Source organism: Bombina bombina, chromosome 1 (genome assembly GCF_027579735.1).
Source record: "Bombina bombina isolate aBomBom1 chromosome 1, aBomBom1.pri, whole genome shotgun sequence".
NCBI classification, from domain to species: Eukaryota; Metazoa; Chordata; class Amphibia; order Anura; family Bombinatoridae; genus Bombina; species Bombina bombina.
The window spans coordinates 922729950-922743056 of NC_069499.1; the positions used below are offsets into that span (position 1 = coordinate 922729950).

General features: G+C 39.5%; 1 protein-coding gene across 1 annotated transcript in view; it reads right to left on the reverse strand.

Moving 5' to 3' along the window:
* CPNE7 (copine 7) overlaps positions 1-13107 on the reverse strand; it is a 402966-nt gene that overhangs the window by 233191 nt on the left and 156668 nt on the right. The window contains exons 10-11 of the mRNA XM_053688669.1: positions 12068-12201; positions 11392-11446 (exon numbers count right to left, since the gene is read on the reverse strand). Coding sequence (XP_053544644.1) covers positions 11392-11446; positions 12068-12201 — 189 coding nt within the window. The remainder of the gene's footprint in view (positions 1-11391; positions 11447-12067; positions 12202-13107) is intronic.

A 13107-nucleotide genomic window follows, 5' to 3' on the forward strand; every position in this document is an offset into this window, starting at 1 on the left:
GCAACACTATTGATATGCCTTGATTCCTCACCCCTTCCCTCCTACCCACCCTGGTATTGTATATCACATCTCATGACTTTACCATTACCTGACCACACACTGCTAACCTTTGGTGTAACAGAAGATCACAGATAAAGAAGACTACAGAAAAATAACTTAAATACAGTAAGAGACCAGAGACAATAAAGTCACAAGCCACAGTGTGGTTGGAGGACTGCACTGCATACAATATTATTAAACTAAATACAGCACAGACTAAATTGAACAAGGGACACACTTAAAAGGCAGGGACAGGAAGCCAAAATAGGATATCCCAGGAAAACCTGTACATTTGGCAACTTTGTAGTACAATGTTTTGTTTCATTGCTTGTTTGTTTTGCAGCATTGATAAGAGATGTATTTTTAAGTGGTTGCACTGTTTTAAAATGGTACAGCTCAATATGGAGAATTGTATTGCATTATGTATGTTGTGTTTAGTACATTCTCGATATTGGGTGATAAAAGACGCTCCAAGAGGATGATATTTGTTGGTTTAGTTTTGCAGGTCAATCTAATAAATTATGTCAGTGATGTCATTGACAGAGTAAAATGAACAGTGATGTCACTGATTATGTAATTATTTATTTTATTTTAGTTATTGCAATGTCATTAACAATGCCATGAGTTTTTTTTAAGTTCTGAATTGTCCTTGCATTTTTGGATTTTGAAAAAGAATAAAAGCTTATATATGTCTTGCCTTTTGTGAGATAACTTCATTGTTGATTTTAATAAAAAAAAAATCTACTCTTCATTTATAACATGCAGCTGCAGTTCTATGAGTGTCTTTATTAAAGGGATAGAGCATGCAATTTTAAAGGGACAGTCAACACCAGAATTTTTGTTGTTTTAAAAGATAGATAACCCGTTTATTAGCCATTCCCCAGTTTTGCATAACCAACACTGTTATAATAATTTATTTTTTACCTCTGTGATTAACTTGTATCTAAGCATCTTCTGACAGCCCCCTGATCACATGACATTTTATTTATTATCTATTGGCTTTCATTTTAGCCAATTAGTGCAGTGTTTGCCACAATCCACGGGCATGATTACATGATGTTATCTTTATGGTTTACATGAAATAGCTCTCCCCTGTTGTGAAAAACAAATAAAAAAGCATGTGATAAGAGGTGGCCTTCAAGGGCTTAGAAATTATCATATGAGCCTTCCTAGGTTTAGCTTGCAACTAAGAATACCAAGAGAACAAAGCAAAATTGGTGTTTAAAGTAAATTGGAAAGTTGATTAAAATTGCATGCCCTATTTGAAACATGAAAGTTTTTTTTGGACTTGACTGTTCCTTTAAAGGGATAGTATACTGTAAAATCCCTTTTCCCTTAAAATGTTTACAATTGCTTTTTTTACCAACTGCAGAGTAGAAAATGTATGAAAAGTAGCTTTTTAAGGTTCATTTGTGTATATTAAAGATTTGATTTTGTGTTTTGAAGCCACAACCTAATAAAATGGGTTGCGCTTGCATGTATAATCAGATCTCATTACTTTATCACATTGTGTACATACACCTGCTTCTTTGTCTTATATCTGTCCATAAAACAATCACCAGTACTTGGAGAGAACAATAGAAAAACCAACATTTGATTACCTTATCTCTGCTATATTCCACTGGGAGTGTAATTTCTTCTGCTGGCTGTGTTTACAATGCTTATCTACAGCTTGGACCTGCGGCCACAAACTTTCAGCATAGGTGGGGATACCACAGGCTAAATCAACTATTTCAAATGCCAATATAATGGTAAAGGAGCTACTTGTAAACAATTTAATACATCCCAGCAGGTAAAGTGGATCATTGGGAACAAATTAGAGGGGAGAAAATCTTTGAGTAAACTGTCCCTTTAAGCAACTTTCTAATTTACTTCTATTATCAATTTTTCTTCATTCTCTTGCTATCTATCAATAAACAAGTGCTGTCCAGGGTCTGAACCAAAAGTCGGCTGGCTCCTTAGCTTAGATTCCTGTTTTTTCAAATAAAGATAGCAAGAGAACGAAGAAAAAATTATAATAGGAGTAGATTAGAAAGTTGCTTAAAATTGCATGCTCTATCTGAATAATGAAAGAAAAATGTGGCTTTAGTGTCCCTTTAAAAGAAAATTAAATGCTTATACCTTTAGATATGATGAAGATATTTTAGATGATGTCACATGACACGAGATCTGATAACATTTATTATATAATTGATAATATAAGTTGTGATATAAGTTTACATTTAGAATTTCGCTTTGAACACTTCAGCAAAATCTCAGACTCTGGCATAAACATTGTTTTGTCTATGTATATATGGAATCCAAACAGTCCATGACAAGCAAAAAATTGCAATGGACAATTTGTCTGTTTCCTATCTTTAGAATTGAGTAGATATGCAACGTTTTCCCTCTGAACTAGTAAATTATCTCCCCTAACTAGTAAAGTAAAATTATATTAGCCACCCTGCTTATATATACGTTATGTATATATATATATATATATATATATATATACACACACCCTGTTTCGTGTAACTATTTGGTCTTATTGGCTACACTCCGAAAGATGTATTTAAACTCTTTTTGTAAGGTGTGCTAAACCAAACTTTGTGAATATATATATACCGGTAATATATTTATATATATATATATATATATATATATATATATATATATATATATATATATATATATATATACTGTATATACATATATATAGTGGCAAAGGAGAGCACTCTCACTCAGTCCAACATCTGCCAGGGTGCTAGTACGATATAAGTACAGCAAAACAAAAAACTTTCACTCTCTGGTCTTTTTTGAAACAATCTTTTACAGTGAAAAGTGACGTTTCGGGGGAAAAGTATTCACGTCTGAGGAAGGGGATACTTTGTCCCTGAAACGTCACTTTTCATAGTAAAAGATTGTTTCAAAAAAGACTAGAGAGTTTTTTGTTTTGCTATATATATATACATACACATGCACATGATGAGTAATCATTTTGTCTGCAATTGGGCTATGCATATTTTCTTTATGTAAATCATTGCACATTTGAAACAGTCGGACGCCTTGTTGCATAGGAACAGAACAATTAATTGATATAAATTATCTATAATATACAGATTCCTATCAATCTTGACTAGATATGTGACATTAATTGAAGTGATCATCAAAGCTAGCTGCCTAAATAAGCCTATACAGTTAGAGTTTGCAGAATCTACAGTTGAAATAAAAAAAACATGTAATATTGCAGCTGATTAAAGAGAATTTCTCATACAGATTTCGATAAATTGGTCAAAGATCAGTAAGATGGACACAGCCAGCACACACAGAATTCTCTGAGCAGCTAATTATTAAATGTCATTACTTTGATAAATTCTGCTTGAAACCAGAGAAAAGGCAGAAGAGTCAGAGAAGGAGGGGAAACAGGTTGGTTTCTAGAGTGAAATGCTGAGATGTGAGAGTTATGAGCTGGGTGATAGAGATATAGGTGTTATGCAGCTATGTGCTTGGTTGTAAGGAAGTGGGGGTAGCAGCAGTAGCGGACCTATTCAACAGAGGGCCCTGGTGCAATATATTTTTGGGGGCCCCCCAAAGGTAACTCAATAAAAAGCAAAATACATTCTGCTTAATATAATGATTTTGAGGATGGATAGATGGACCTGCAACTTGCACTAATAAAAGGCTTCCCTGCATTAGATATGGGCATGATCGAGAAATTTGTTTTGGTTCAGTTCGGATCGATTCAGAGGTTTTCGAATTTTGTTTCGGATCGATTCGAATTCGGAAAACTATGAATTCGTTTCGGATTCATTCGGATTCTAAAAAATTCGGCTGGATTCAGTTTGGTTCGGAAATTCGGAATTTCGGTATGTGTGCTGTGTATTAGACTAGTATTATGTACTGTATATTAGGTGTAACCCATAGCAGAGTGATATAACCTAATATACTGTACAATACTAGTGAAATCCATGTCCATCCAAATTTACCGAATAAATCCGAACTAATTCGGATTTATTCGGTAAATTCAGCAGTATTTTAATTCGGAAATTCGGTTCGATCCGAATCTCCGAATTTGCAGAATTTTCCAAATTTCCGAATCGAACCAAACCGAATTGCACATGTCTACCCTGCATTAGGATTGTAAACATTCTGCATTCGCCTATGTATAGGCTGACTTTTATGGGCACCCTCCAGCTCTTGGGCCCTGGTGCCACTGCACCTGCTGCACCAATAGTAGTTCTGCCCCTGGGTAGCAGACAAAGTGGGGAGTAGTGTGGCTGGAGCAGAGTTCTGAGACGTGTCTGCATTTCAGCAGAGTGGGGAGAGGAAAAGGATTAGGAAACAATATGGGAGGTTCAAAGCAGGGACAGAAGAGCTCTGAAGAACATAGGCAAACTGAGGAGCACTAAAATAGCTATATATTTTGTGGCTATATGTAACGTTACCAACCGGATACCAAGGGTTAACACCAGGGAACAATGTCCTGCATAGGGAATCAGCAATTCACAACCCAGCCAGTTTTCAGGTTTTAAACAGAATGAATTTTATTAAGGCTCATATGCCCAGTATTTATGCAGGTCTGACCCCCCCCCAGAAGGGGGGTTGAAAGACTGTTGTACATTGAATGGAGGGAACACGCCCTTTTACATGATACAATAGAATACCTTGCTCAAGCTGATAACAATTTAAACACAGACACACACTTGGCTTTCCTTATCATCTAGGGTCTGCTCTCGGAGGTTGATTAAACAATGGACTGTGTATCAATAACATTAATGACAGTGCACAATAGCTGAGGCTAAAGCTGAACACAGTTAACTCTTTCAGTGCTGACAGAAGGGTCTGTCACATCTACATAGCACAATATACAGCCTATAGACAACCTTTCTTATGTTATAGTCCAGAAGTGGCTAGGTTTGCCACAATGCTCCCCCAGAACCAAGCCGGCATACACAGTCTGATCCCAACGGATCGGCTTGGGGATGTCCGGGGCAACAACTTTCGGCTCAAGTAAGCTACGGGGTGTTCTCCGCCATCTGCTCCAACTTGGCTCAGTACTGCCCCCACCCCAAACATGGAAGCGTCTCTTCCCGGAGGGACTGGGCTTGGGTAGTCACAGGGTTAACATCAGCGGGATCCATGGGAGCATAGGCAGAAACAAGGGGGGCCAAGTCATTTCCAAGGAGAACATCAGCAGGTAAGTCCTTCTTGACCCCCACATTCACAAGTCTAGCGCCCACTCCCCAATCCAAATGTACCCTGGCAACAGGTAGGCGGAACACAGTGCCCCCTGCTACCCTCACAGCCACAGTGTCTCCAGTGTGCTGTTTCTCAGGCACCAAGTTCTCTTGAAGCAAGGTCATGGTAGCACCAGTATCCCGTAGACAACTGACCTCCTTCCCATTCACTTTAACCCGTTGCCGGTTATTCCGGTGGGCAGCTTGCACGGGGTCTGCTTCATGTAGGCTGCCCCAGCATTCTGGCGCCTCTACGTAGCGGGCCACAGGCTGAGGATTATGTGGGATTCCGCCAGCGGGTCTTCTCCAGGACTGTGCTTGATTCGCTGCGTTTAGGGGACACTCTGGTCTTTTGTGCCCTAGTTGCTTACATCCAAAGCACCGAATAGGTTGTGAGTAGCCCCGCGAATTGAACCGGGCTCTCTGAGGGTAGTTCGTGGCCGGAGGCCGTGTGGTATAGCGGTGCGCCGGGGGTTGGTAACTGGCAGCTGCTGGGGTGACTGGGGGTCTGTACTCCACTCTAGCAGTGGGCAATCGGTATACTGCTCCCCCTGCCCCTCGTACTGCCACGGATCCGCCAGTGGGTGCTGTATCCGGCACCAAATGGGGAGCTATCAGGGTTAAAGTAGCTCCCGAATCCCGAAGTCCCTGGACCGACATCACCTCATGCAGAATTCCCAGGGGTTCCTCGGCTTGGGTGCTCAACACCTCATGAGCGGCTAGCTCCGTTTGGTAATGGTGAGCAGCCGCCCTTGGGGCCAGGTTCTGTCTGACCTGGTTCCAAGCTTGTCTGCTCCGATTTTGGGTGCACTCACGTGCCATATGTCCCCACTGCTTGCAGGTGTGGCATTGTATATTAGCCCGTCCGTTGTTAGGCTGTAGTCCATGGTGCCTCCTGGCATCAAAATGCTGGTCTGCTAATCTGGCTGCTTCGGTTAAGGTGAGGGGTTTTCGATCTCTCACCCATTCTTGGGCTTCTGGGGACAAGCCGTTAAAGAATTGCTCCAACAGCATCAGTTGTCGCAATTCTTCCATGGTGGTAGCTTGGCTGGCCTGTATCCACCCCTGAGATGCTTGATCCAGCTTGTGGGCCCACTCTGCATGGGAATCTCTTTCTGGCTTGCGCAGGCCTCTAAACTTGCGCCGGTATGCCTCTGAGGTAATGGCATATCTTTCCAAGATCGCTCTCTTCACTTTAGCGTAATCCTTGCTGTCCTCCCTGGGTACAGCGCGATACGCTTCCGCTGCCCTACCGGCTAGCTTGCCTGCTAGCACCGGCACCCATACGGACTGCTCCAAATCATGTAACTCGCACAGTCTCTCAAAATCCTGTAAATACCCATCAATCTCATCCTTCTCCTCACAAAAACATTTTAAATGCATGGTATGGGATTTTGGGTCTTACTGGGTTGCTGAGTGCGTCCAAAATGGATTCTGCTCGGGAGGATGCATTCCGCGGACTGTGTGCCATCACGTACTCCTGCACATCTGCCATTACCACGGATAGCATATCCCGTGGTACAGGTTGGGGTAAAAATTCCAGCCTGGTCCTCATTTCCCTCTGGTATAGGGTCTCCTCCATGGCTGCTGGAGGCGTAGCGCTGCGAGCTCTGTCTCCCTCCATCAGCTCAGCAATTAATATAGCCTTGGGTTTGCTGCTGCCTATCTTTCCCCTGGCTTCTAGCAGTTCCTTTTACGTTTGTCTCTTTAGCTTAGAATAATCCATCTCCATTCACTTCGGTCCCTGGTACTCCTTCCATCTTAGTCAGTATTGTAGTAATCCCCCTCTTCCTGAGGTTACTGGCTTGTGTAGTTGCTCTTCTGGGCGATAAGGTTCATTCCGTCGCTTGCCACCAATTGTAACGTTACCAACCGGATACCAAGGGTTAACACCAGGGAACAATGTCCTGCATAGGGAATCAGCAATTCACAACCCAGCCAGTTTTCAGGTTTTAAACAGAATGAATTTTATTAAGGCTCATATGCCCAGTATTTATGCAGGTCTGACCCCCCCCAGAAGGGGGGTTGAAAGACTGTTGTACATTGAATGGAGGGAACACGCCCTTTTACATGATACAATAGAATACCTTGCTCAAGCTGATAACAATTTAAACACAGACACACACTTGGCTTTCCTTATCATCTAGGGTCTGCTCTCGGAGGTTGATTAAACAATGGACTGTGTATCAATAACATTAATGACAGTGCACAATAGCTGAGGCTAAAGCTGAACACAGTTAACTCTTTCAGTGCTGACAGAAGGGTCTGTCACATCTACATAGCACAATATACAGCCTATAGACAACCTTTCTTATGTTATAGTCCAGAAGTGGCTAGGTTTGCCACACTATATATCTAGGTAATAAAATTATATTAAAGGAATAAAGAGTGTCAGAAAGACAGATAAGGAGAGATATTGGTGAAATGTTCAGTATAAAAAGATATAGGGCGGAATAAGCAAAGCTTACAGGATATTAATATTTGGGTGCACAATGAAGAAGCGTATCTGTAGCAAAAACAGGGAGATATTTATGTGTCTACGTCAGTGGATTGTCATGCTACTATGATCACAAAAGTGCTAAATAAAGTCAGCATTGACTCTACTTTCATTATTTTTTGAGGAAATGCATTTACTTAATAAAATAATTGTTAATACTTTACTGAATAAACAGCACTACAGCTTGAGAGTTACAGTAAACAGATGTAATATTTCAATTCATCCACAAAAACTGGAACTGACTCCAATTTTTTTCTTTCAGAATTCAGATAGAACAAACCAAATCTGCACTACTTAGTGCGCGCTGAACCTATCTAGGGCTAGATTTCAAGTGGAGCGGTATTTTGCGCTCTTGCTTGTGCGTTAACTTGGCTAGAAGTACGTTTTTTTGGGGCTGATATATCAAGCTCCGTATGAAGCTTGATGCCCCTTGTTTCCGGTGAGCCTTGATACCCCTTGTTTCTGGCGAGCTGCTCCATAACTTGTCCGCCTGCTCTGAGGCTGTGGACAGAAATCAACCCGATCAAATACGATCGGGGTGGTTAACACTCCCTGCTAGCGGCAGATTGGCTGTGAATCTGCAGGGGGCGGCATTGCACCAGCAGCCAATCCTATTGGCTGATTGGAACAGCCAATAGGATTTTAGCAGCTCTAATCCTATTGGCTGATTGGAACCTTTCATCCAATAGGAATGCAAGGGACGCCATCTTGGATGACGTCACTTGCATTCAAGTTCCAGTTTACGGCAGCGACCGTATTGAAAAGGAGCTACGTGTCGGATGTCTTCAGGATGGTCCCGCTCCGTGCCGGATGGATGAAGATAGACGAGACCGCATAGATGAAGATTTCGCCGGATGGATGAAGATGGAAGAGGCCACCCGGATGAAGACTTCTTGCCTTCTTGTTCAAGCGGAACTTCAAAAACTGTAAGTGGATCGTCGGGGGTTAGTGTTAGGTTTATTTAAGGGGTTTTTGGGTGGGTTTTATTTTTAGAGTAGGGTCTGGGCAGGTAAAAGATCTAAATGCCATTTTAAGGGCAATGCCCATACAAATGCCCTTTTCAGGGCAATGGGGAGCTTAGGTTTTTTAGATAGGGTTTTTATTTGGGGGGGTTGGTTGGTTGGGTGGTGGGTTTTAAGTTGGGGGTGTTTGTATTTTTTTTTTACTGGTAAAAGAGCTGATTTCTTTGGGGCAATGCCCAAAAAAAGGCCATTTTAAGGGCCATTGGTAGTTTATTGTTTGAGGTTTTTTTATTTTGGGGAGGGCTTTTTTATTTTGATAGGGCTATTAGATAAGGTGTAATTCGTTTTTATTTTTGATACTGTGTTTTTTTTTGTAATTTAATGTTTTTTATTTTTTGTAACTTAGCGTTTATTTATTTTTTGTAATTTAGTAATTTTTAATAGTAGATTTAAATAATTTGAGTAGGGTTAGGGTTTTTAATATGCAATATAGTTAATTTAATTGCTAGTTTAATGTAATTGTAGTATAATAGTTAGGGTAGGTTAATTAATAGTTTAAAAATAGTTTATTTTAAATCTACAGGTAAGTTTTAATTTATTTCAAGATAGGGATGTGGTATTTTAATGTAAAGTTAGCGGGTTGTTAGGTTTAGGGGTTAATAGCTTAATTTAGTTTATGGAGATGTGGGGGGCTGGTGGTTTAAGGGTTAATAGGTTTATTTAGTGGCAGCGGGGTCCGGGAGCGGCGGGATAGGGGTTAATAACTTTATTACAGTTGCGGCGGGGTCCGGGAGTGGCGGGATAGGGGTTAATTACTTTGTTACAGTTGCAGCGGGGTCTGGGTGCGGCGGGGTCTGGGAGCGGCGGGATAGGGGTTAAACACTTTAGTATAGTGGCGGTGTTTAGTGACAGGGTATAAATAAAGTTGCTAAAAAGCTGAATAGCAGCAAGATCGATGACTGTTAGTTAACATGTTCATCGCCCCGTACTTGGTGCGCGGCTTTTTGCCGGCTTTTTTTAGAAATATGGAGAGCGTATTCAGGTCCGCGGCCGCAATGTTAGGTGAGCATATTGGTGCCGGCGCATGCAGTATAGTTGAGACTTTGATAAATATCTCCCTGTATCTCAAAAATGCAAGTTTAATTTTGACCTTCCTATTGCTTTAAGCAAGAAATACATTAAACAAATCATTTTAACCCCATGCAAATCGAAAGATACTATACTGAGGAACTGCAAATCTTAATATTCAAACTTGTTTTAATACCTGCTTTTGATGCAGATAAAGCTAGGCAATGCCTAGGCCCCAGTAATAAATATATATATATAATATATGAAATGGATATTGCTTTTACTCATTCACTTTCATATGAACATTTTTAAACTTTTTGTTTGGACAAGTAACCCATCCCATTTCCGAAAAAGGAGTCTGTATTTCTCTATGCAGTTGACACCTTTAGTCAGATAATTGTTTTTATAATTCCCCATTTGAGTTTTCCAAGAGAGAAACATGTTATCTGCTTGGGATTGTTTTTTATCTTTTTATCTGTAACCATAAATGAACAATTAGGCTACCATCTAATGTTACATATATTCCTCACACATAGCTCTTCACTTAAAGGGACAGTCTACTCCAGAATATATATTCTTTAAAAAAGGTACACAATCCCTTTATTACCCATTCCCCAGTTTTGCATATTTAATATACTTTTTACCTCTGTGATTACCTTGTATATAAGCCTCTGAAAACTAACCCCTTATTTCAGTTCTTTTGAAAGACCTGCATTTTAGCCAATCAGTGCTGACTCATGAATAAGTGTATCCTTTTAAACATTCACTAAATAACAGAATTAATATAGAAAGTATACATAATTTGAGGATTTGAGGGGGTAGCACATTTTGAGGGATTGTTAAATGGCATGATATCTTATTACAAATGAATAAACCATATTTCTCCAGAGATGGTGCATGAACCATCCGTGTCTGTTTGAAATATATGAGGTATATATGAACTAAAATCAGTGGGGGCAGAGTTTGGGCAGTAGATTTCACAAGTCAGCATAAAACGTAAATACACCATTAGTTTATGCAGTTATCTGCATTTGTGTTTCTGGAGGCAGGGGAAACCGGACACCCTGTTTCCCCCTCACACTATAATGATATTGTACTCCCTAGATTGTATGTGTATGTGTATGTATTTATTATAAACACACAGCATACCTCTATGCAAAGACAGGGGGGCATAAAGAGAACATAAGCAAAGGACATAGCATAGGCTGGAGGACAGCAGGGTTATATGGAAGAAAGACAATAATCATTCAGGTTATTAACTCACACCACAAATTAGCCATCGGGTATGCACCTCAAACCTTATTTAATAACATTCCAATATTTAAAAAAAAAAAAATCATCAAAGATCTCTAAAGTAGTTATCTCATACAAATCAAAGAAATACAAAATTCACTTACCCCTGTCACCCTCATGTGACTGTAAGTCTTCCGCATGAGTGATTAAATAGTAAGTACTTCAGCAAAATACTTGTATTCTGTAGTGCTCTATCCATTTAAACATGCACTTGACCTTGTACACAGGCCTTTACAGTTTGCCCAGTACAAACACAGAGGGTATATACAAACACTACATACATAATAATATATATATTAATAGGAATACACCATACCTCATATTTTGGAGGAATCCGAGCTCCAAATCCCAGAGCAGAAAATCTCTTGTCGCTAGAGAGAAAACCAAGAAAAGTGAGCACACGGGGGGGATATTTTGACTACCTGACACAAACACAATATACATAAGTGACAACTCAATCCCAGAACATTGGGTTTTCACTTGCATATAAAATACAAATGAATCTACTCACACACAGCATGCAGAGTGACCAATAACAAACAAGTTCACCTGTATACACAAAAGAAAAGAGTTCATTCTCACATGCAGAATATTGGTTTTACCATCTACACACACAATGCAGAGCGCACATGCTATACTAATCACTCTTATACACAGACAATATGCCAAATACATCCCCAATCACACACAAAATACAGACTACCCACTCACAGACAGGGTTTAAATTCCCACTCACAGATAGAATATACAATGCAAAATCACACACCTATACATTATTCATCAACCTTATATCATTCCCTACAACCAGAATTCTCCTTTTATATATATATATATATATATATATATATATATATATATATATATATATATATATATATATATATAGTATATACACACACACACATATATACAGAGAGAGAGCGGGCATAAGGTTTTGCCCAAGCATCTGTTTCCCGCCCACTGGGTAACATGAAGGAGGGGGTGCTGTACACCTGTCATAGTCTTGGCAAATCTCTCCCACAGCAACAAGAGCCTTCAGGTATTCGTTGGGCTGGTAGGGATTAATATAATGAAGTGAGCAACTATTCCTTGGATCTCCATTCGAGGCAGTGAAGTCTATGGCAACCTTAAGGAAAAAAACAAAGATGTAAATAATGTTCTGTGGCAGATTGGTATAGTATGTAAGATCAACTGACAGCTTGGTTAGGGACATTTGGCAAGTATGAGCTTATGGTTATAGGTAGGTTACCAGATGGCATGAAACTGCATCTCTACATAATATTTGTAATCAGGATAAAATTATATCTTTTTTCCACAATAGTTTATGGAGTATTTTTATCCAAAAACAGGGTATGTTTTAGATTTAAAGGGACAGTATACACTAATTTTCATATAACTGCATGCAATAGACACTACTATAAAGAAGAATATGCACAAATACTTATCTAAAAATCCAATATAAAACCTTTGTTAAACTTACTTAAAAGCTCCCAGTTAAGCACTGTTGATGAAGTTAGGCTGGGACACCCATTGAAAGGTGTTGAGAAAGCAGGAAAGGCAGGCACCCCCCTGCCCCCTATCCTGCATATGAAAAGACCCATTAAAAACAGTAGCAATCAGAATTCTTTAGACTTGAGTCCACATCTGATACTTTGGTGCTTGGTTAATAAAAAAAATAAGCAAAACTATACAATTGTTACAAAAACACTCATAGATCGGCTAAATAAATGGATCATCTACAAAACATTAATGCAAAGAAAAATCTAGTGTACAATGTCCCTTTAATCTGAATTTATTTTTAACATGTTCTTTTAAATATAAGAGCACATATAATGATTAACATCTAGGAATTAAGTACATAGACAGTAAATTATGACTGCAATTCCATGCTTAGTGGCACGTTAAAATAGGCCCAGATAACAGAGGAAGTAAGACACAAATTGTAGTAGCAGAAAACTATTTTACAGGCTGGCAGGGGTTATGCGATCTAAGCATTAAGTAAATAATAGTCTGGTGATGGGATAATCTTGCA